The sequence below is a fragment of the Typopeltis vanoorti genome, chromosome 13, assembly GCF_054136105.1.
Source record: "Typopeltis vanoorti isolate ZY-2024b chromosome 13, IOZ_Tvanoo_1.0, whole genome shotgun sequence".
NCBI lineage: Eukaryota > Metazoa > Arthropoda > Arachnida > Uropygi > Thelyphonidae > Typopeltis > Typopeltis vanoorti.
The window spans coordinates 98277288-98299669 of record NC_143561.1 but is presented as its reverse complement, the minus strand read 5'-3'; the positions used below and the strand labels follow the sequence as shown (position 1 = coordinate 98299669).

Sequence of the window (22382 nt, the reverse complement as noted above, 5' to 3'; positions counted from 1 at the left end):
TAAACTTAAATGAACAAACGGTTTCGTTTACGTGTTATGCATATTTAAGTAATATCACTTTTGAAATCACAGTGAATTCACACAAAATTTATTTATTTATTTATTGAACTTTAAGATCTTAAATTTAGACAGATCAAGATATTCGGATGAATTATGAATAAAACATTAATTCGAATATGAATAAAGAATAAAATATGTATGAGGTATGGAAAAAAAAGTGTGTGTTTGAGGGTCACCAGCATACAATTAAATTATTCACAAAAGCCTAATCACTGCTGCCATCACGACTCTACTCTAAAAATTCCCACCCTTTAACAGGAAAGAAATACCTCATAATGTATTGGAAATTAGTACAGCCATCTATAGACAACCAAAGACAAAACATGACGACAATGATGGATATGTGTCACCCTGGGAAAATTCCAAGATATCTTATCTCAAAAAAATCGCCCACAATTCCATAGCCAAACCAAAACACCACGTGATATCACAGAGAGACATATGTTCCCCAGAAATTTCCAAACACATAACGTCACGATTCTTCTCTCTAAAAACACCCACAATGCATCACGCGAACCCAACACACCACGTGATGTCCCAGTCTCTCTCTCTCTCTCTCTTCTTTCAGATATTCAAAGTATGTGCTTGCTCTTCCTTTCTTGAAGTCTCTTATAAATGCAGTTCAAATTTATTTACAGATATACCTGTGGATTTTGATTACTGTTCAGTCAAGGTTAACTATAAATGAGAAATGATTATGGTTTAACCTAGAATTATGTGGGCGTGTAATACATTATCAACTAAATAAATAAAGTTATTATACATAGCCGGGTTTTGCTAAGAAATAAGCTATTCCATTATAGATTTATATCCAGGGACGGTTCGTGCATAGGCACTGCAGAACTGCAGCACCCCCAATTTTTCTCGATATATAAATATATTTATTAATTTATTTATATTTAATTGTAATATTTAATTTTATCATCAACAATGCTATACAATTCTCTTATTTTGTATAAAAAATAATAAAACTCCATCTTGTGGCACTTAGGAGAGAGAAGGACGCTAGCAGCACTATGTTTACTATAGTGTCATATTGCTACGCGCGCAAGCATATGCACGTCATAGTGAGATGCGAGCTATTAGCGTAATGCGGCACTGTCCGTCGCGCAGTTCCACTGTTGTTTATATGCACTTTGCGCCAGTAGTAGTGTTCGTTGTGCTTATCGTGTTCACTCCGTCTCTTTAAATATTTGTACATTACAATTAAAGGATTTAATTGTAACGTCCAAAAATTGTAAATCCATTCCTTTAATTACAATTAAACGGGATTTTATTTTAAAGTAATTTTGAATTATACTAAACTGTATAATTTTATCGATAATAAACAATATTTTTTCATGAAAGAAAGCAAGAAGAATATATTTTATTTTTAAGTAATTTTGAATTATACCAAACTGTATAATTTTATCGATAATAAACAATATTTTTTCATGAAAGAAAGCAAGAAGAATATATTTTATTTTTAAGTAATTTTGAATTATACCAAACTGTATAATTTTATCGATAATAAATAATATTTTTTCATGTTTAATTTTTTTGTAATTATTATCATAATTTTGATATTTTATCCAAACGTATACACTGTACTTACAGTGTGAGTGTATATTTCGAAAGTTGCAGCACTCCCACGATTTCAAGCCACGAGCCACCAATGTTCATATCGTTCTTAATTCTTACTGATTCATCATTGTACACGAGTTTTTTACAACAGCTGCTAGCACACAGTCTTTGTTTACAGAACAAAGTCAAACTATTCTAGTTGTCACTGTCCCTATATTATAGTGACAGTGACAACTGTCACTGCATTGTACATTATATTATGTATATATATATTATACATTATATTGTGACAGTGACAACTGTCACTATGTATTTTTGATTGACTTTCCCACCACTGTGCCATTTTTCAAAGATCTGAATTCGAATCAATTCCGATTATGAAAAGAAAAACCATTATAACGACTTTTCTTCTGAAGGTGAGTTCTCTGGTCTCATACAAAGATGCCAAAGTTTTTTCGCTTGAAAACTCGAGTTTTTTAAATACACAAAACTGGTAAATGAACTAGAAGGACATGTACAGTTAACGGACATAATATGTTGGTCTCATGGCCTTAAGCTATTTTACCACTGTAAAATAATTACAGTGGTAATTATTTTACAGTGGTGTAAATATATTTCCATAATTCAAAAATATCAGCAATAACTACGATGACTACTAAGTAATAATCAGTTCTGCATCTGGATGTTTCAATATCACTGTACGAGACCGACTCGCACTTCAGAATGTTTAATATAATTCAGCTAGGTAAAGAGCTAGTAAGATATTTGTGAGACTAGATAACACATTAATGATTGAAAAGCCCATTTAAAGTTCTTCCCATTCTTGATGCGGAAAACGTCTACATGGAACGGTTTTCATTTTTACTGCTTTAAAGTATATGTTAGCAACAATAAAAACTGTCTAATTTCACTTCATTTGAGGTCAGAAATTATATTTTGATTTCTAATTCTGATTCTGAAGGTCCTAATGTTATTGCCTATATATGGAGACTATAAACAACATACACCTCAGTACAAGAGAAAGAATGTCCATCTTAAGCTTGTACTGCTCTACTTCCCTAATTCATCATGCTGATTAATAGGATCCTTAATTTTGGCTGTACTAAGTTAAGTTCTTTTGTAATCAGAATGGAAAAAAATATATGTTAAGTTTCAAAGTAATATTCAATTTATACTATCCAGATATCCCTTTTTAATAATGGATACGAATACATAACAACAATGGCTGAGATATGGCGCAAAAGGAAGCATACCGTCTTCATATTTATGGACAAAAATTAACAGTAAAATGGGCCATAGTGAGGAGCTCATTGACGTTTGACATGGCGGTATCATAAGACGCCACCTTAGCAACAATCGGTTCAGAAATTTCTGTCCTGCTGCAAATTCTCCGATGAACTGCAAGAGATGTTATCGTAAAGTAAAAATGACCAGGAGCAACAGCAACACAATCGCAACCTGGTAAAATACTCAAAATTACAGCGCATTACTGCCGAGTGCTGAAGTGCTTGGTGAAAGAATCACCTGTCCTTGTTCGAAACATTCAGTGCAATGTCCTAAAATGCCTCTGCAAGCAAAGCCAGCGTCACAGCTGTTCGTGTGGAGTAGTGTAAAGCTCATCACCATTGGTCTTTTGAGCAGTGGAAGCGCGGCGATCTTTGAAGTCATGAATCATGCTTCGCCATCTGACAGTCCAACTGACTAATCTCACTTTGGCAAATGCTGGGATAACGCTATCCGCCCGAATGTGTTGTGCCAACTGTGAAATTTGGTGGAAGAACCATTATTGGCTGCCTCTGTTTTTCATGGGTTCAATGACCGGGATTCTTAATGCTGTGGCCTATAATAATATTCTAGACAATTCTTTGCTGCCATCTTTATTACAATTCACCGAAATCAGTTTCTTCAATCAACATTATAAAGCCCCAGTCGAAAAAAAAGCAATGTCAGAGTAGGAATTTGTAATGACACGAGTCTTGAAGAACTTGATTGGCCTGCATAGGACCCTGATCTAAATTCCAACGAACAATGAACCATAAAGCAGATTGCTAGTCAGACCGAATTGCCCGATATTAGTGATCGACCTCACTAATGCTCTTCAGGGAGACTGGAAGGGAATTATCATACCATTATACCAAAATCTAGTGAAAAGCTTTCCCACAAACTTGAAGGCTGTTATAGCGAGAGCCGGCAGAAGCGGGCATTCAGAGCATGCGGTGCATGCGGGCGCCGCTACGAAGGGGGCGCCGCCGCCGGGGAGACGTCCCCTTCGTGCCTGCAGAACCACATATGCCAGGATCGTTACAGGGGCGCTTAGATAGAAATTGCATGCGGGCGCCAAAGATCCTAGCGCCGCTTCTGGTTATAACAGAAGAAAAAGAACCAAATCCATATGCCTTTCACATTTGAGTGAAAGTTGAGATGAGCAAGCGTTTGACAATTGTGATCAGATGGCGTATATTTTAACATGCGAAATTTTTCTGCCGTATACTATCACCAAAATGACTGAGCTGGGAATACTGGGTAGTGTATTGGAAACTAATACTATTTTTTTTTTTTTTTGGCATGCGCCAAAAAATTATTATTACATGACACATCCAAGGAGTCCAAGGACTCATCGAGAGAGGGCATTCTACTCTACAACTCTCCGTCTCCACCATTTAATCGACTCACTACACAGACCGCTACTACCATCATCATCAACCACACAGTTTAATCCACCAACTATATAGAATTGCTACTACCATCATCGTCTACACCCAGCGGCATTTACTACCTACCACCACTTTTATTTTTTTCTCTGTTCTCAAGGTCAGTTTGCTCGGGACGCAGGATTAAAATCCCGAGTTTAAGGGAGAAATACCACGCTAACTCCTTATAAGATTGACTAACTCATCTTCAGTTGAAAAAAAAAAAACAATATAGAGACTCCTCTAGTCACGACGAGCCTTTTTCAACCGAAGGGTTGAAAAAGGCCTGTTGTAAAATTAGACCAACTCAGATATCAGCTGAAAAAGGCCTATAAAAAGTGTCTTTATTCGACGACTGCAATAGAACCTATAAGTGTCTTTTTTAATTTCTAAGATTGTTGTCCAAAAACATTGCTATAATGTAAATGGAAATAGAGACGATTATATAAATAAGAGATACAGTATAGAATTAATTATATTTAAAATAAGGCGTAATTTTAGTTGCAAATATGTAGTAGAGTATACCATAGCGTTATTTTAAATATTTACATTTTAATTGCTAATGCACATATATTATTTTCTTTTAAAGTGTAAAGATGGCTGAGTAATAAATTCAACCTAACTGTTCAATCGACTTACGATCCTTGATTCTTGTAAGCTCAAGAAAATAGTCATTTATTTTTTTTAATTCATTACTTTTTATTTCTACTAGTTCTAAATTATTTTTTCCATCACTTACTAGGAAATGTTGCCAAAAAGAAATTACTTGTATTACAAGGATTTCTCAAACTACGAAAACATATTTTTCTAAATAAATTTCAAAGAGACAACAGCAAAAATCATCATTAAGAAACATGTTTTCAATAATTACATCTCCATGAATAACAATATAATTATAAAGAATTGTCAGGGATCACAGTCTCATTTATTGATATTGGCACGTATTACTTTCCATGTTACATATCTGATTCGTTAAACGACAGCAATAAACAATTCCTGATTCAGATCTAGTTCTTGTGCAGTTGCAGAATATTGTAGTGCCTAATGGATAGAGATAAGTACTTTTTTATTTATACAAATTCATAGAAAAAAAAATATAATTACTTAAAACAAATTTCATGTAAATTATAATGCTTATAACAAATAAAATATATAATTTTAATAAATTTTTATACATTTTTATAGGAGGTAAAAATAAGAGTGGAATGAAATTGAAATTATTCAATAACTTACAAAAGTTTTAAAACTTGAAAGTGATATTCAAATTTTATTACAATCTGGACAAAAATAGAATAAATTCTCTGATGCTTTTTATTCTCCTCTCCCTAAAAAGGATCAGCAGAACATTTAATGATTATACGCAATTACAAGACGTGGAAGAGAATATAAACAGGTGTACTAGAATATCTGGTATACCGAACCCTGTGATATGTATTATTGTCTGAAATAGGAATGTTTTATGTGTATTTTTTTCTACGTAGTGGAGTAAAACGCTCCGTTCTAGGGTTTAAAAATAGAACTGTTGGTAGCATTATAAATCAAATAAATCAAATCTGTGACTTGCTGAAAAAATCAACTAGCATTAAACTTATAACTTTCCTTCCTCTGATGGACTAGCACTATGGTGCATGAAACTTAATCATAATACACAGCCCTTGTGCACCTCTTTCCATTTACAAATTCGCTATTTACATTTATCCTTCAAAATTTAACTCATATTTCGATCTAATTGCTGCAGTGTATTTAATTAAAAACATTTGTGAAAGATGGTCTATTTTTTCATTATAAACTGGTAACGGTGTTACACGTTTATAATAAAAAGTAACTTTAAAAATATGTACCTCTTTTTTTAGTCCTCAGGACATAAACTAAATCTGAACCTCACAATTTTCTTTTGTATGGTAAAAACAATCTGCATTTTCTAAGATGCAGATTGTTTATTCCACTTCATTTAATATGATAAGGGAAATTTGAAGTAAATTTATGGCACATCGCGAGTACTTCTTTGATGGGGTGGGATGGATGAACTGAAACCAATCAACTCAACAGAATGTGGAAGGTGAAGAGACGGAATTCGCTTCACTTCCTTCTCTCTTACACTTCTAATCATTTCTCCAATTGTGGATGACAAATGGAGATGAGTTATTTTCTGTGTGATAACAATAATGATGTTTTTTGTCTTGAAGCAATAGAACAGAGAAGATACTTAGCTCAAAATTAAGTCACTCATCAAAACTGAATGTATAGTATTTTAAACAGAATTGCATTTCAATCTGTTTATAAATCATGTATTCGCGAGGTCTTGCACAGTTCTGAAAATGCATTCTTAGCAGATATATTGTGCCTAAAGAACACAGAAATCGCCTCATTGCAAACTGTTGAGAATGTGCAGCAGATATCAGTTTTTTAGTAATATTTAAAGCATTGAAACTATTTCTTTTTTTTTCTTTTTTGCTTTAAAGCCTAGTATGCTCGAAAAAATGGATGTGAAATTTGAATATTGTGGAGTGGTTTCAGCTCTTGAATGGAAAATCCTTAGAAAAATATTTGGCTTAGTGAATGATAATGATATCTGAGGATCAGATACAATCATAAGTGATATCAACTTTATAAGAACCCACAATATCTAGTATAATCGAAATCCAAAAGTTGAACTGGGTAGGACATGTTTTTAGTATAGAAAAATGATAGTATTCTAAAGGAAAACCCTTAAGAAGGTGAATACACACCATTAGTCAAGACAGGAATATCATATTACAATGTACAAATTTGAGAAGTAATGTTTTGGAAAGACAAGGGTAGAGGGAGGCAATAAATCCAGGAGGCAAATATTAGAGTTGGGCTGTGGAGTTATAAGAAGAAAAAGATCCGATTAAATTATAAGATGACTCCGATTCCGATTTAAATGAGTAATAAGATCTTGAACTTGGAAATATTCGTAGAATCTTTTTTTAAGTATTTGATCTCTACTATAAAAGATTGTAATGGCCAAATTCCACGAAGATTGTGAAAAATAATTTGTCTATTACTGAAAGATGTTGAGAATAAATCTTTGGATTATATTTAGGAAATTCCTAAAAGAATCAAAAAAAAAAAAAAAAGAAAGAAACCGTAAAATGTAAATGACGTTGAAAATTGCTTAAATGGTGTTTAAGTAGATTGTCTGAATGGGTGAGGTTTGGGAATTGTGGTTTATTGTTACAAAGTGTAAGATTTTAAAATTTGGGGTGCAATGATGAAATATGAAATTAACCATTGCATCAACCAGATTTCTGCCAGTTCCCTCAGTGTGGATTAAAATAACTTTTATCCATTCTTAACTGTTCTGTTCTGACCGGAATATGAAATATCAGTGAGAAGGAAAAATAAATTTGACTTCAGCTGTGACATCATATATTGAAAAATAAAAAACAAATCCGCTAAGGCTTTTATTACCCCCAAGGGTGGATGAGGCCATTTTAGCACTATCTGACTTTTCAAGACTGAGTGGGGAATTTAAAATACGCCGGATTTGGTATTCGGTGGATTTTTTACTATCACTAATTTTAAGTAGCATCCAGCGAAGATGATGGCTAGACAAGTGCGCAATCTCGTACTCCCTAATCCTAAACACTATATTTATTGTCTGAAATAGTGTGCATTCTGCCGGCGATTTTCTTATGTTTACAGGATGTAAAACCTAAGTTTCCAGAGATAGATTAACTCGGGAACCTGCCGAAGGAAAGATTAGAAACGTTTCTCTAGTCGGAGACTCAAAACGAACTTAAGTCTTCTTAAGGCGGCCTAGCTCTTTGGATACAGACATCACTTCCACTGAGCTACAAACCATATTTGAAAAAAGAGAATTTAGGATATAAGGAAAACGATCGAGAATAATATTATCATAAGATAGTCGGAGATAGCTGAAATGAAAAAGAAACATATGCATGAGAGAATAATGTAGAGAGAAATAGATTGATATATTTTTATGTGAATTTTCCCACAAAAAATATAAACATAATGTATTAGTATACTTGGTTGTCCTAGATCAGATAAATTGGAAAACCCGGCTCAAGAGACCTGACAAGGAACTTAAGTCTTCCTAAAAAAGTGAAGTACCTAAAGACATTCACTGACATCATGCCACAGTGAGATTTCACTACACAGCATTTTAAATCACTCTTATGTTCCCTAATACAATGGTTATAGAACAGAGATTCTATCATTTTATCTACAGTCCAGACTAGCAAAGGTAGTGAGGCCGAAAGGATGATATTTGAATCAAGTTCGAAAATATTAATAAAACATAAGGTGAGTATTTATTGGAAAATGTAACACATTCTACATCTGATTAGCTTTTATAAGACATTTATATCACTTACTTGGCACCTCACATCGATCGCAGCACTGTGATGACCAACGGTTTTTTGGGGAAAAGGTTGAATCTGGGAAGAGAGCACAGGTCGCTCTGTCTATATATTGGCAGTTTATGTTGTGACATCCCAAGCAGTGTAGTCTGCTATGGTACACAGGAATAGTCATCATCATCATCACTGTCATCTGAAATTGGGAGGGAAATAAACAGAAACTATAGAATTAACGCATGTTATGTTAAAATAAATATGGAATATACTTGTTTTAGAACCAAACATTCTAATATGTATATTCCTGTCATCCCATCTGGTGTATAATTTAAGAAAAATAAATGTACCTCTTGAGTTTATTGCACATTTGAATACTGTCAATGGTATACGTTGAGTAACGAATGGCCTTCAAAACGCCGTTCGTTATCGGTCAATGGAAATGCAAAAGTGCCATCTAAATCTTGATGGCAAAAGTGCTATCAAGATTTAGGAATCTTGAAATGGGATTTTGATGGAATTTGGATGGGACTGTCAGATCTTGGCTTCACATAAACTAAATATCAGCTACAGCAATCAAGAGCACAGTTTTTGAGTTTCCAGGAGAAAAAAAAATCTGTTTGCTGGTGCCATAGGTCTACTAACTCGGGAAGGGGGCTGAAGAAAGGTTTAGAAAAAGTTCCTTAAGTCGGCAACTAGAATTGCTCTTAGGCTTTCTTCGGGCAGCTTAGAGCTGTGAGTGCCACTGAGCTATACAGACCTCCAAGGCAAATTTATTATTAATATTATCCTCTCTTCATTCTGATGCTACTTGCATGTGATAATTCTGGAACGCAATATCGCTAGTGATATGTTCAACCTCTATAACTAAATGTATTCACCTCTTCAACCAAAGGACTTGACTTAATGTTTGTCTTTAATTCCTCATTTTTATTTTGTGCAAATGTAATCTTAAAGTATTTGATTTAAAACCAGTTGCAGACCGTTTTTCATAATTTGGTTCTCTTCATAGAAGTAAATGATTAAAGCTCATTATCACTAATTTTCCTTTCCAGTTTAATATGTAGAGATCTAGCAAATTCATTATTGTTGTTATTATTATAATTCTCTTGTTGTCTGAGACTCATCGATGAATAAGATTGAAATTACAGTGCTATAAAACCTCTGACGAGTCTGTGTACAGAGTTCACAGACTCATCAGAGAAAGTTTGCTTACCTCCTGTATATCTATCGTGCTGAGTCTTAAATTCATTCAGATTCATTCACAACACATTGATGCAGTAAATGGAATTAATTACTTCATTTGTAAATTTAACCTGCCCATCCACCTATTAACAACTAGAAAAATCCCTTCGCACTGTTTCATTCACCATTATTTCGCGCAACATCACAGTTAAGGATGGTCTCCTAGTTCTATCGTTTGCAAAATTCTCCCTCGGTAAAGAACCATTCAACAGCTTAATCGTTTAATCATATTCCGTTCGTCTTTTATTTATCAGACTGTGTAAATTATGTCTTTAATCGATCCTCGTAACTAACATTTTCCACTACTGAACTTATAATTTTGAACCGTTTCTGCACTCTCATCAAGCTTCTTTCATGTCTTTCAAATCCTGGTCACATGACCTGAGCAGAGTTGCACAGATATCATTGGTCTATGTACCATGGAACCACTACCATTTTATTTTTCAGCATTTCAGTAATAATATGTGTTTTCTTTACCACTTTACATGTCCCTTGAACTTCATATTTTTTATTCACGATACACGTCATCTGATTTTCTGCGCTCCTTGTCTAATCGTCATAATCTTGAATGAGTCCTTGACTCCCTAGAGGTCTCATATAATAATAATTTTTTTCCTTTTTTTAATTAAAATTTATGATTACATATTTAAATTACTTGTGATTGATACATACGTACATTTGATTACATATGATAATACATTCAGTACCGTCGACAGGGTGTAGTATAGAGGCAGCCTGCCTCATGGCGCGGTTTAGTAAGGGCGCTCGTTCAGCTATATTGTGGCAGGCGCCGTAGCTACGCTAACAATACCTGTCAGCTTCCTGTTAGCGTAGCAAGTGCGGAAAGAAGTTTTTCCAAGTTTAAACTGATTAAAAATTATTTACCAACAGCAATGATCAAAGAAAGATTGGTCGGTCTAGTAAATATATCATTAGAAGAACTTATAAAAAGTTTTATTGTGCAATATCCCCGTAGAGCAAATAGTTGATTAATATTATTATGTAATCGTTTTGCATTAATGTTTCTCCTGTAATAAACACAAAATAACAATTGGAGGGTTCTTATATTTTTGTCTTATAATCCATCAGGGGAGATATTTAAATGTTTGCCTCAGGGTGCGATCTAATCTGTCGATGGCCTTGCATACATTACATGCATTTGCTTACATATGATACATACATTACATGTATGTATCATATGTAAGTTGATTCCATATGATTCATACATTACATTATGTGCATTTGATTACATATGATACATACATTGATTACATTTTTTTTTAAATTCAATCTTTTTTATTATTAAAATTACGATTACATATTGTGATTAGGATTACATATTTACAACAGGTTTTAATTCTTTTTTTGTAACAATGAAATTCGTATAGATTTTTCTTTCTTTTCTTTCTTTTTCTGTATAATGTATTAATAATAATACAGAATTTATTCATTTAATAATAAGTTATAAGTATTTATAATTTTGATTTGAATATATTTAAGCACTGTAACTGCAGCACTTAAATGTGATATATATATATATATATATATATATATATATATATATATATATATATATATATATATATATATATATATATATATATATATTCCCTTTTATTTATTATTTTATTTATTTATTTATGTATTTATTTGATCTTGGATGAGATGTATTTCCTGAGCTTTCATCCTCGAAGCTTATTTGTTCAGCTTATCTGAGGATGACACCAGTTAGTTATTATTTATTGGCTTATTTGCTCTGTTGGGAAGTAGGCTGATGTTTAATAGCATACGCACGCACGCACACGCACACACATACACACGCACGCACGCACACACACACACACACACACACACACACACACACACACACACACACACACACACACACACACACACACACACACACACACACACACACACACACACACACACACACACACACACACACACACACACACACACACACACACACACACACACACACACACACACACACGATAACTTGGAATGTCTTGATGCATCGCTGAACTGGATAAAGCTTCAGAATTGTATTAAATTTTGATATTCGTTAGAGTATATAGGTTTTTAATTATTCTTAAATCTTTACAACAATATCTTATAAAACTTTCTCATATAATTTATGCTTATATTCTATATCAAAAGCCGCAAGTTACAATTCCTCTTCTTTTATTTTTATTCATTAATTTTTATAAAATATAGTGGAAACTGTTTTTTTTGCAAAACTTTAATTTGTATGTTTGTTTGGAATGATCATTTAAAATAGAATTGTATTTTAAATGATTGTGAAATGATCACTTAAAATATAATACTACCATTGAAAATGAGTTATTTTTAGAATTAAATCAAGACGCTTTCACTTTCTAAATCTTGTTTCACATCTCACACCCATTATTATCTTAACTTGATGTGATTTATGCTCCCAATTTAAATAAACTGTTTTCATGACAATCAGAGACCAAATATCTTGAGGTATTGCTAAATAAAAAAACTCCTTTTTAACAAGCACATCACACTCATTGGCTCCAAGATATCCAGGGTAATAGCTCAACTCTATCCACCAAGGATCAACCGCAAGAATAAACTGAAGTTACAAAACAAACTACTACTTTACCGGATGGTTATTCAACTAGTTATTACCTACGCCTCGCCAGCATGGAGTCACACTTCACTATCAAACATCTCAAAATTACAAAGAATCCAATATAAGTGCTTAAGGATGATTCTAGATGCCTCATGGTTTATCAGAAATTCACAGATTCATCGAGAAACAGGCATTCCATGCATCTCCTCCCTTCGTAATCTTGCAGAAAAATTCTTCATCAAGTCAAGTTCACATTCAAACCCGCTGACCGTACAAGCAGTCAATTACAACGAAACAGAGTACTACAAATACAAAAGACCGAAGGCTATTCTACTCCCAGCTGATCATAACTAATACAAGTGCCCCCAGAGGGCGAACGTAAAGTTCACAAAACTCCCTTTCCCAAATAACTTCCTTTACAGACAAAGGGGAATATGGAAAGCATTTTTGCTTCACCATCTTGACAGTAGCGTTATGCGTTATGCTGTTTAGATAATGTACTGGTTTGAGAGTTTTTAAAATCTCATTGGATTATGCTAGTAAACATTCACGTATGAGATTTCGGTTTGTCTGATAAGTTATTAATACATATTCTATTTTAATTTTTATTAAATGGTGATATTTTAATCCTTAAATATTTTAATACGTATGCAGCTTTATTCCTTAAGTCTTGCGATATTTTTTGTAAGACTTATCCTGCCAGAGTATTCATTTTTTCATATAATTTAATATGGTTATAATCCCGGTAAGTAGGTTTATTTTAAATTTATTTTTATATGATATTTTAGCATTAGAATACCGTTTAGAAACGAATTAGTTCTGAAACCGCTCATATGTTTGATAAGCATTTGTAAAATATAAGTGAATACGCACGCCTTAAATTAATTCAGCGGGATTATTTTTGAACTATACACTTTTGATCACCCCAGTTTACTGAATTCGCAATTAATTTTTGGCCAGGAATAGTTGGTATTAGTGAAACTTGGTTGACAAATATATATATATATATATATTTTGCCTATAGGCCGAGGGGTGCAAGGGTAGATTTAGATGACATATATCAACACATCAGTTGAATTAATAGGGCACGTTAATCGTTATGCGTGACTTTATTATGGGGATATAGATTGGAATCAGGAGATGTCACTTGGAGGAAGGGAAATGAAATGTATACAGCTCCTGAGAGATAATTTTTTGCATCAACATGTTCTTGAGGAAACTTGCGGAATGGAAGCGCTAGATTTGGTGATAACATCTGAGAATTTGTCCACATACAAGGTTGCCATTTTGTCTCCAGTTGGAGAAACAGTGATCATTCGATGTTATCTTGGAAGGTATTTAGTCGTCTTGAATTTCCGGTTAAGAATGGATATTTGTGGAATTATAAATACATGATACCCATGATCTCCTTTGGCCCGGCTTGAACAAACGAAGTAGCAAACGAGCACTACTTCGTTCGCCTTGCGTTTACAGCGGCCAGGATTCCCGAGCGCTATAGGGTATTCCCACCTTATGTGACCGCTAATTCATAAGTAGCATAGAAATAAAAACACAACACAACATCAATTAAAAAATAATTTTAATTAGAAAAAGATTTTTGGAAATTTTTCTAGTGTTTTATCCTTTTTCTTTTTTTTTGGGGGGGGGGGGAAAGGCCCTTGGCTTCCTCCTTGGGTGCGCCAATTCATGGGAAATATTTCATGGCTTGAAGGTAGCAGCATTAGACCGCACTCCTAAGGTGGAGAAAAATAAGAAAGGTTGGAGTTAAATGGATAAATAACACAACCAAGCATGAGTTGCAATAGAAGTCGTTGGGGAGGAATATAAGCTGAGATATGACCTACAAGATGCAGACAAGAAAGGTGACATTCATGGTATGGAAGGATAAATCACAATATGAGATGAAATTGGTTGAACATTCCAAAGTGAATCCAAAGGAGTTCTTTCGCTTTGTTGTGAGTAAAAAGAAAAATGTTTACGGTAAACTATCTTTGAATGCTCTTGTACAAGGTAACAGAACCAGAAGAAATAGTTGGATTACTAGTAATTATTTTGTAACGGTTTATCATTTGGATAAAAAGACAGTAGTAGCAGGCTTAAATATGATCTTTGGAGTAGACGAACTACAGGTGCTTGGGATATTAGAAAACCTAACGTGAATAGGTTTTTAAATTTAAGTCTAGGCTCAAGTGTAGTTCCAAGAGTGTGGAAGGAGAATATGATAGTTCCATGGCAAAAATGTGGGTAAAAAAACAACAACAAGAAACAGGTTAAAAATTACAGACCTGTTACTAATGGTTAAGGTTTTGGAAAAGTTAAAAAGCCAGAATTCAAAATTGGATGGGAAATAATCTAATACCTTTTTAGAGGTCAGCATAGCTTTGTTTAGCTAGGTCTTGCCTTAGCAATTTACATTGTTTCTATAATAAAGTAACTCTAGAGTTGGATAAAGGTAATGCCTATACTGCTACATTAAATAACCTAGGTAAGCTAAAACAAATGGGAATGGATACTGGTTTAGTGAGATGGATAAGAGAATGGTTGTCAGGTGGGTATCAGAGAGTTAGCATATGATGTAGCAGAGTCAAAAGTATAAAAAAAAGTGACCTGTGGTGTTGCTCAAGGCTGTGTTCTCTCGGTCCATTGTTGTTTAATCTGTATATTAATGATACCAGAGACAATTTACAGAGTGATATCTAGTTATTTGCTGATGGCGCTCAATTAGAAAGAGGTATACTACATAACGGCAATGTAGCGAACTTACAGAATGGATTTGAATCGGCTGTCATTGTGGTCAAAGGATTAATGGAGTCACACTAAATAAAATGTAGATTAATTTATTAAAATAGATATTAAAATATGTTTACTTGGAAGAAAGAGGAACATAAAGAAATAACAGATATATATTATTCGGATTCTGAGAACGAGAACAGCCTAGAAACTCGAGGACTTGCTGTTTCAAAGTAAGTCTGAAATTATTATTATTATTATTATTATTATTATTATTATTATTATTATTATTACTACGGGCGACTCCAAGGAGTCCTTAGACTCATCGAGGGAGGCCCTAAACATCATATCCACACAACTATTCGACATTCTCACAGTATCTATCATATCTTGCCTTGAACTCATTCATTGTCATAGCACCCACAACAGACTCTGGCAGCTTATTCCACTCATTTACCACTCTAAAAGTAAAGACCCAGCTCTAACACCTTTACTAACCACACACATGCCCAGCTTCCATAGATGTTCCCTAGTCCTCCCACTACCAGTCCTATTTTTAAAAATATCTTCTGGATTAATCTTATAGTAACCCTTCAGTAATTTGAATGTCTCAATCATATCACCCCTTTTTCGCCTATCAACCAATTTCTGCAACCCACAAATCTTCAACCTGTTCTCATAAGGTTCATTCCATAGACCTGCTATCATCTTGGTCACTCGCCTCTGGATCCTCTCTACCTCCCCCCATCAAGAAGAAATCTAAGTGACCTTATCTGGGCACAGTAATGAAGATGGGGTATTATCAAGGCTAGATACAGAGGGACAATAACTTGCTTATCTCTGCTCGTCAAAGTATTCTTCAGCATCCAAGTGATTTGATGAGCTGATTTAGCCACTTTTGCAATGTGCCTCCTAAACTTCATTTCCCTATCCACCAACACTCCCAAGTCCCTAGCCTCATCAATCTCCTGGAGTACAGTTCCTCCAATGTGGTATACCGCTGCTATTCTTTTCACCCCAAAATGCATAACCTTACATTTTGTCACATTAAATTGACATCCATTTTCCTTAGCCCAGACTTCCAATCTATCCAAATCATCCTGCAAGATTTTGACATCTTTTGCATTCACTATTGCCTTACCCAACTTTGCATCACCAGCGAACAAATGAACCGTTCCTCTCAGATCCTTCCCTATATCGTTAATGAACAAATTAAACAGCAGTCGTCCAAGAACAGAACCCTGTGGCACACCACTAGTCACAGGGCGTCTTTTGGACTCTACTCCTGAATAAACTACTCTCTGATATTTCTATATCAACCACCCTCCTATTCAGCCGTCACTGTGTTATAAAACTTGAGCAAGTTACTGAGGCATGATCTACCCTTCACAAAGCCATGCTGTACCCCATACAGTATCTCATTTTCATCAATCTATTCCTGTATTTTTCTCTTGACCACTTTCTCCAGTACCTTCACAACGACTCCTGATATGCTGATCGGTCGGTAATTTGCAACAGTAGTCTTGGATCCTCCTTTATGCAGTGGAACTATTTTCCCCTCTTTTCACACCTTCGTGAGTAAACCAGACCCGAGACTCAGATTAAACAAAATACTGTATTCTTTCATCTTCCAAATCTTCCAACATCCCCCCCCCCCATTTTTTATGAATCCTTAAAAATTTTTGGTTCTCTGAGTATTATTATTATTATTTTCCCGATACTTCCTGTTTTCTGATTATTACCTTTTCTTTCAAATGATTGATATCTGTATATTTCCGTACGAGTTCATAGATTAGAGATGTCAAAATAAAATATATACACATGGTACATATATTTTTTATTGGACCAAATAAAATAGAGATTTTATTTGGTTCATGGTGAAATAAAAGAGATTTTTTTTTTTTTTTTTACTTTTTCTTTGACTTAAGTTCCTCCAAACTTAAAGAACGCTTTAAAATTGGAGTAGATTTGCATCATTCTATGCGTCTAAACCAGTGGTTCTCAACCGGTGTTCCCCGGAAGGAGAATACGTGTTCTGCGAGAAGTTCTGGAATTCGTAATTTTTAAATTAATTTGTCAGCACAAATTAATTTAATGATGGTTTTATTGATGTTTAATTAATTATTAATTAACAATTAATCATCAATTATTGATTAATAATAAAAAATCAGCTAAATTACCAATTAATTATTCATTTATACATTACAAAATAACCCAGGTGTTCCGTCAAAATTTCAGGATTTGTGAAGTGTTCCGTAGTCGAAAAAGTTTGAGAAACACTGGTCTAAACGATTCTGAACATTAGGCTACGATATTAACGGCAAAAATCATTTCTTCAGAGGAATCCATCTGATGTAGAAAATAAGTTTGACGTGCCGCGCAGCACGGCATAGCACAGTTCTTATATTCACGAATGAACGTAAGAACAAAGGATGAAATAGGAACACTGAACGATGTTAAAGAAAGGAAATATCACTGTCTTTATTAGAGTTCAATTTGAAACACGATCTGAGGAGCTGGCTTAAGGAAAAAAAAAGGAAACAAATGGTTCAAATATATATTTATAGATCTGAACATAAAATGAATCAATAGAAGAAAATATAAATAAACAGAACAAGTAAACATACAGCAAATATGCAAAGAATATTACATTATAAGATAATGTTTCAGCTATTTAAGATACTTTTGAGTGAAGATGGCAAATTAAATATGGAAATAGATAATAGAATAAAGAAAGCTGGTATAGGAGACTTTATCTTCCCCCACCCCCCAAAAAATGAACTAGTTATGTATAAGACGGCGTTGAAACATTTTAACTTCTGGATTTTGATAGTTTAGTTAGAAATAAAACTGTTCATCGAAGGCTGGAGAGGCCACAGATGTGGAAGAAAAGCAGAGTGGTGAACAAATGGTACAGAAGACATAATCATATTAAAATCAAAGATATCACAAAGGAATTTTTATGTTATTAGAATATTTTACCAGAAACTAGAGAGGAACAGTTAGCAAAAAAAAAAAAAAGTGCTCGATTCCAGGATAGCAGAAAAAGGCCCACAGGAAGACCAAAAGATCTAGGTGGATTGATGCAGTTAGAAGTGCGTTAAAAGGTAGAAATATAACATTTCACTATGTGAGGGTGATAATGATAAAAAAAATAAAAGAGCATGTAGATCTCAGGATAGGTTATGGATTAAAAAATAAGTTCGAAACAATTCATAAGGTCTGTATGATGATTATAGTAATGTTCATAATAATAATATGCATAATAATTAAATTTATAAGTTTACAAATTTATGCATTACGTAGAAATGCCATACTATGTTATACTCTACTACACTATTTTAAATTCATATTTAAATATGAAAATACTTGAATACTGCAGCTTATTAAAGACGATTACCCTTTCCCTTTCATCTTCTCCATCCCCTAGGACGGATCGAATCCCTGATTAGGGTCATAGAATTTTAATGCATTCGATATGCTACTCCTCTGCTTGCATCTCATAAGGACGAGTATTTTATGCTTATAGATACTGAATGTGTGTTCGCGTGACTGGTTTTCCTGTTTTTGAGAAAAACCAGTCACGAAATGAGAAAGCCCTACTTTCCGGGAGGGTAAAACCCTCCACTTCCATACGAGATTGACTAACTCAGGTTTAATTGAAAAGACCTCATGAAGGTTCTTCTCGTAATAGGCGGGATTCGAACCCTAGTCTTTCCAACCAAAGGGCTTCTTCGAAACTGACAGAGTTATGATACATCAAACTATTTTTTTTCCCCAGACAATAAGAATTTGCTTAACTTAACAGTATGTCTAATATGATATCTAATTATGAAGTAATTTACGTGATATATTGTACTCGTTGAACCGTGGATATGCTAGGAATTAAATAATCTGAAAGCTTTACCTAGAGAACAAAGACGATAATTTTCTTTAGATCTTCAATGAGCAGCGAATTTTCTCACTGAAATGAAAATTATTTGCAAGACTTCAACTCGGTCTTGCAATTTCTTCAGTTATACTCCAAATGTCTTTTAAAATGCCTCCATTGTCACAGGATTTTTCTCCGTTGTAAAAATGTGCTGAAATTTGCAAATATGACTTTTTGGGGACTGGGTTGTCAGTTTTGCCTGGTTTGTGGAACGAATACCTAAGTTTCCAGGAGTTTTCCTGCCATCTGTATATGAGACCACCTAACTCACCTTTACGTGAAAAGTCTTTATAAAGGTCCTCGCTTGCTAGGTCTTCTTCGAACCTTCTTTCTAATCTAAGGGTAAATATCGTGTCATCCTCGAGAATGCACTGCTCAGGACTGTATCCTGAAGCCATTATCTTTAACGCATATTGGGTTATTCTTTTATACGGTATTCCGTATCTCTTTCTGCTGTTCATCAGTAAGGAGACAAGTACACTATATTTCTGTAAAGTGTCGTAAACTATCAGAGTTATTAAAAAAATCAATCGAAATACTATTTATGTTATCTTATAATTTTGTATTAGATTGTGATCGTTTGGCATGAGTTTGGAAAGCGGTTGTCGACAACAACTGCTTCTTCTGCTTACCATGTTCCAAATATCATATTTTTCATCCATCATCAAACCTCACTCCGCAGTTCTTATATTTCCTGTAATTCCTTTCTGTTTTTCTTTTTTTCCCCCTGTTCTGAATTCAAATCTGAAATTTTCACATTCTTCCAATTCACTAAACTGAATAAAATTGCTGAACCTATTTCTTATCGAAAACAAAAATAATGATAACGAAAAGATGTCAGTAAAGCAATCACATATTTAACCAAGAGAATTAGCTTTATTAAAAAGAAAGAAAAAAGAAGAAAAAAACATCAGGAGAAAAGGTCTTATATTACTAACTGATTAAAAAACTAGAAAGAATAACCACACATAAAAAAAAAAAGAAAAAAGTATGAACTTCAACAATCTAATCCATATAAACAGGAATGAAAGCAGTTGAATTAAACAATGTGCGCATAAGTGGATAAGAGCTACTGAATGCTGTCACGTTCTGTTGTATTATTTGGGTGGTATCCAAGGTCCACGCTTGTCAAATTTTTAATAAATGGAGGCCAAACTTGATGTATTATCAGGCCTTGACTTTTGTTACATTATGTGTGTATGGGGGAGGGGGTCGGAGCATTTCTTATGGTTTCTTAAATTTTCTTATATAACAGTTATGACGGCATTTCCTTATTTTGCCATAATACTTGTTTCTACCGATCTATGTTTCCTTTTCTTTTCTACATCTTTTATATGTTCCCACACATGGATCTCTCTCTCTGTAATGTCCTGTCTAGTCTACGCGGAAAGAACAGCAAAGGCCGCAGTGAATTCTATATACTCCCGCTTTTGTTAATAAACGAATGTGTGGCTTCGGAGAATGCATTACGTTTTCAACCCACTTAATGTGGGTTTGACTCCGCTTGAGTCAAACCCACATTAAGTGCGATTGACTCAAGCCAAGGTACTTAGCCGTGACATTTGGCAGCACACGTTAGAAAGATGAAAGTGAAAAATAAATAATTTTCAAATATGTTTAGTCGGGTAGAATACTCTTCACCGCAAGAAAAAACAAAAATCATTTTGCATTGTGTTATAAAGAATTTTAAATTTAAATATAAGTGCAAATCTTATCTGTGGAAACTCGTAAATTAAAAAAAAAAAAAAATACTCACTATTGCAAACTGTACGAACACTGCTGATGCCATAACAGTAGTTTTTCTAATGTCTTGTTATACAAATGCAGCATTGAACTGATTACCCAGTAAGTTAAATATACGGCAGCGGACGTATAAATTTGGGAAGTGGCATGATAAAAGTAACCAATGATGTAATATCAGTGCAAGTACAAAGATTTCGTGAATAACTCCGAAAAAGAAAATTGCGACCTTGTATTCAGCAGTACGCAGACGTCATACATATTATACAGAATTAAACAGTTGCTTAATGCTTTTGTAATTTATGGCATATCAAAATGCATCTTTAAGTAGCAGATCATGTATGGAATATTTCGGTTGTTTTAAATAACGGATTCAGGTAATATTTCTAAAGCAGGAAATACTAGTTTGTATTACATGACGTCGCCATTTTTCTTTGACGAAAATAATACTGCACTAAGCAGAATATAAAAAATACCAAAGTGCCTTTCGTAATAGTTAGTGTTCTTGATATTCATCATAATTTTGTTTTTCCAATAAAAAGGTGAGAAAGAAATTGAAATTACTTGACTAATTTCAGAAGAGTTTCCAAATACAAACTTATATAAGGTTCCATCAAACCAGGGTGAAACTTTTGTATAAGTTATATAAAAAAAAGAGATATAATCATAGTGAATTAAGTTCATCAGTATATAATAAACAAAAATGTATCTTTCAACATTTGAACTTAAGACTGAAAGTGCTGTATTATAATTTTATGTTTTGTCAAACTGGTTAATATACATCTTTGATCTGCTGGCGAGTTTGGAACCTTTTTCATCTATGATATTTACATTTTATAGCATGTAATAGAAGACTATATTTTCAATTAACTTAACTATAAAGAACAAAAACATTAACTAAAAAAACAACTCGCATTATTTTACGATATGTCTTGTAAATTTATTCATTTTTATCTAAATAATATCTAAATTTATTAATAAATCGATTTAGATATTATTAGTCCGCGCGGTTAGCCTAGTGGCTGTGCGCTTCGCAACCATTTGCCTGGGGAAGGATTGTCCTAGGTTCAATTCTCGTCGGAGACGTGAGGAGCTGAAGGATTTTCCTCAGCCATAGCCAAGTTAGCCGGGCGTGGACAGTAGGGTTTTTCTCCCCAGTTTATCTGGGATTTTTCATTCCCCAAAGCAGGCAAGCTTGAGCGGCCTTGAGAATTCAACACCACTGCGGACATAGGATGCACCGGGGAGTAGGGCTGACCACCTTATTCTGTGAACGGTTCAGGTCCGATGATTAATAAACCCCCGACACCGAATGGTAAAAGAGGGGGAAGGAAAATGAGATGAGATTATCATATTTTATTTAATATGAAGTTTGCTAAACGTCTTTATTTAAATAACAACGTCTCGGTCTGTTGAATTAGTCGAATTGCGACCTTGTAAGTTATTCGGCTTTGTAAGTCACTTGCTGCTTTGTGGCAAGT

At 34.0% G+C, this 22382-nt stretch overlaps 1 protein-coding gene across 1 annotated transcript; it reads right to left on the bottom strand.

Annotated features, from left to right (window-relative positions):
* Nucleotides 1-2887: 2887 nt before the first annotated feature.
* On the bottom strand, nucleotides 2888-20962 carry LOC150100407 (uncharacterized). The gene is made up of 4 exons (XM_090402651.1): nucleotides 20918-20962; nucleotides 8675-8852; nucleotides 5262-5354; nucleotides 2888-3081 (listed from the first exon to the last, which is right to left on the bottom strand). Exons 1-4 carry the CDS (start codon nucleotides 20948-20950, stop codon nucleotides 2888-2890), a joined length of 498 nt encoding a protein of 165 aa, XP_090258777.1. The 5' UTR covers nucleotides 20951-20962.
* Between the last annotated feature and the right edge of the window lie 1420 nt (nucleotides 20963-22382).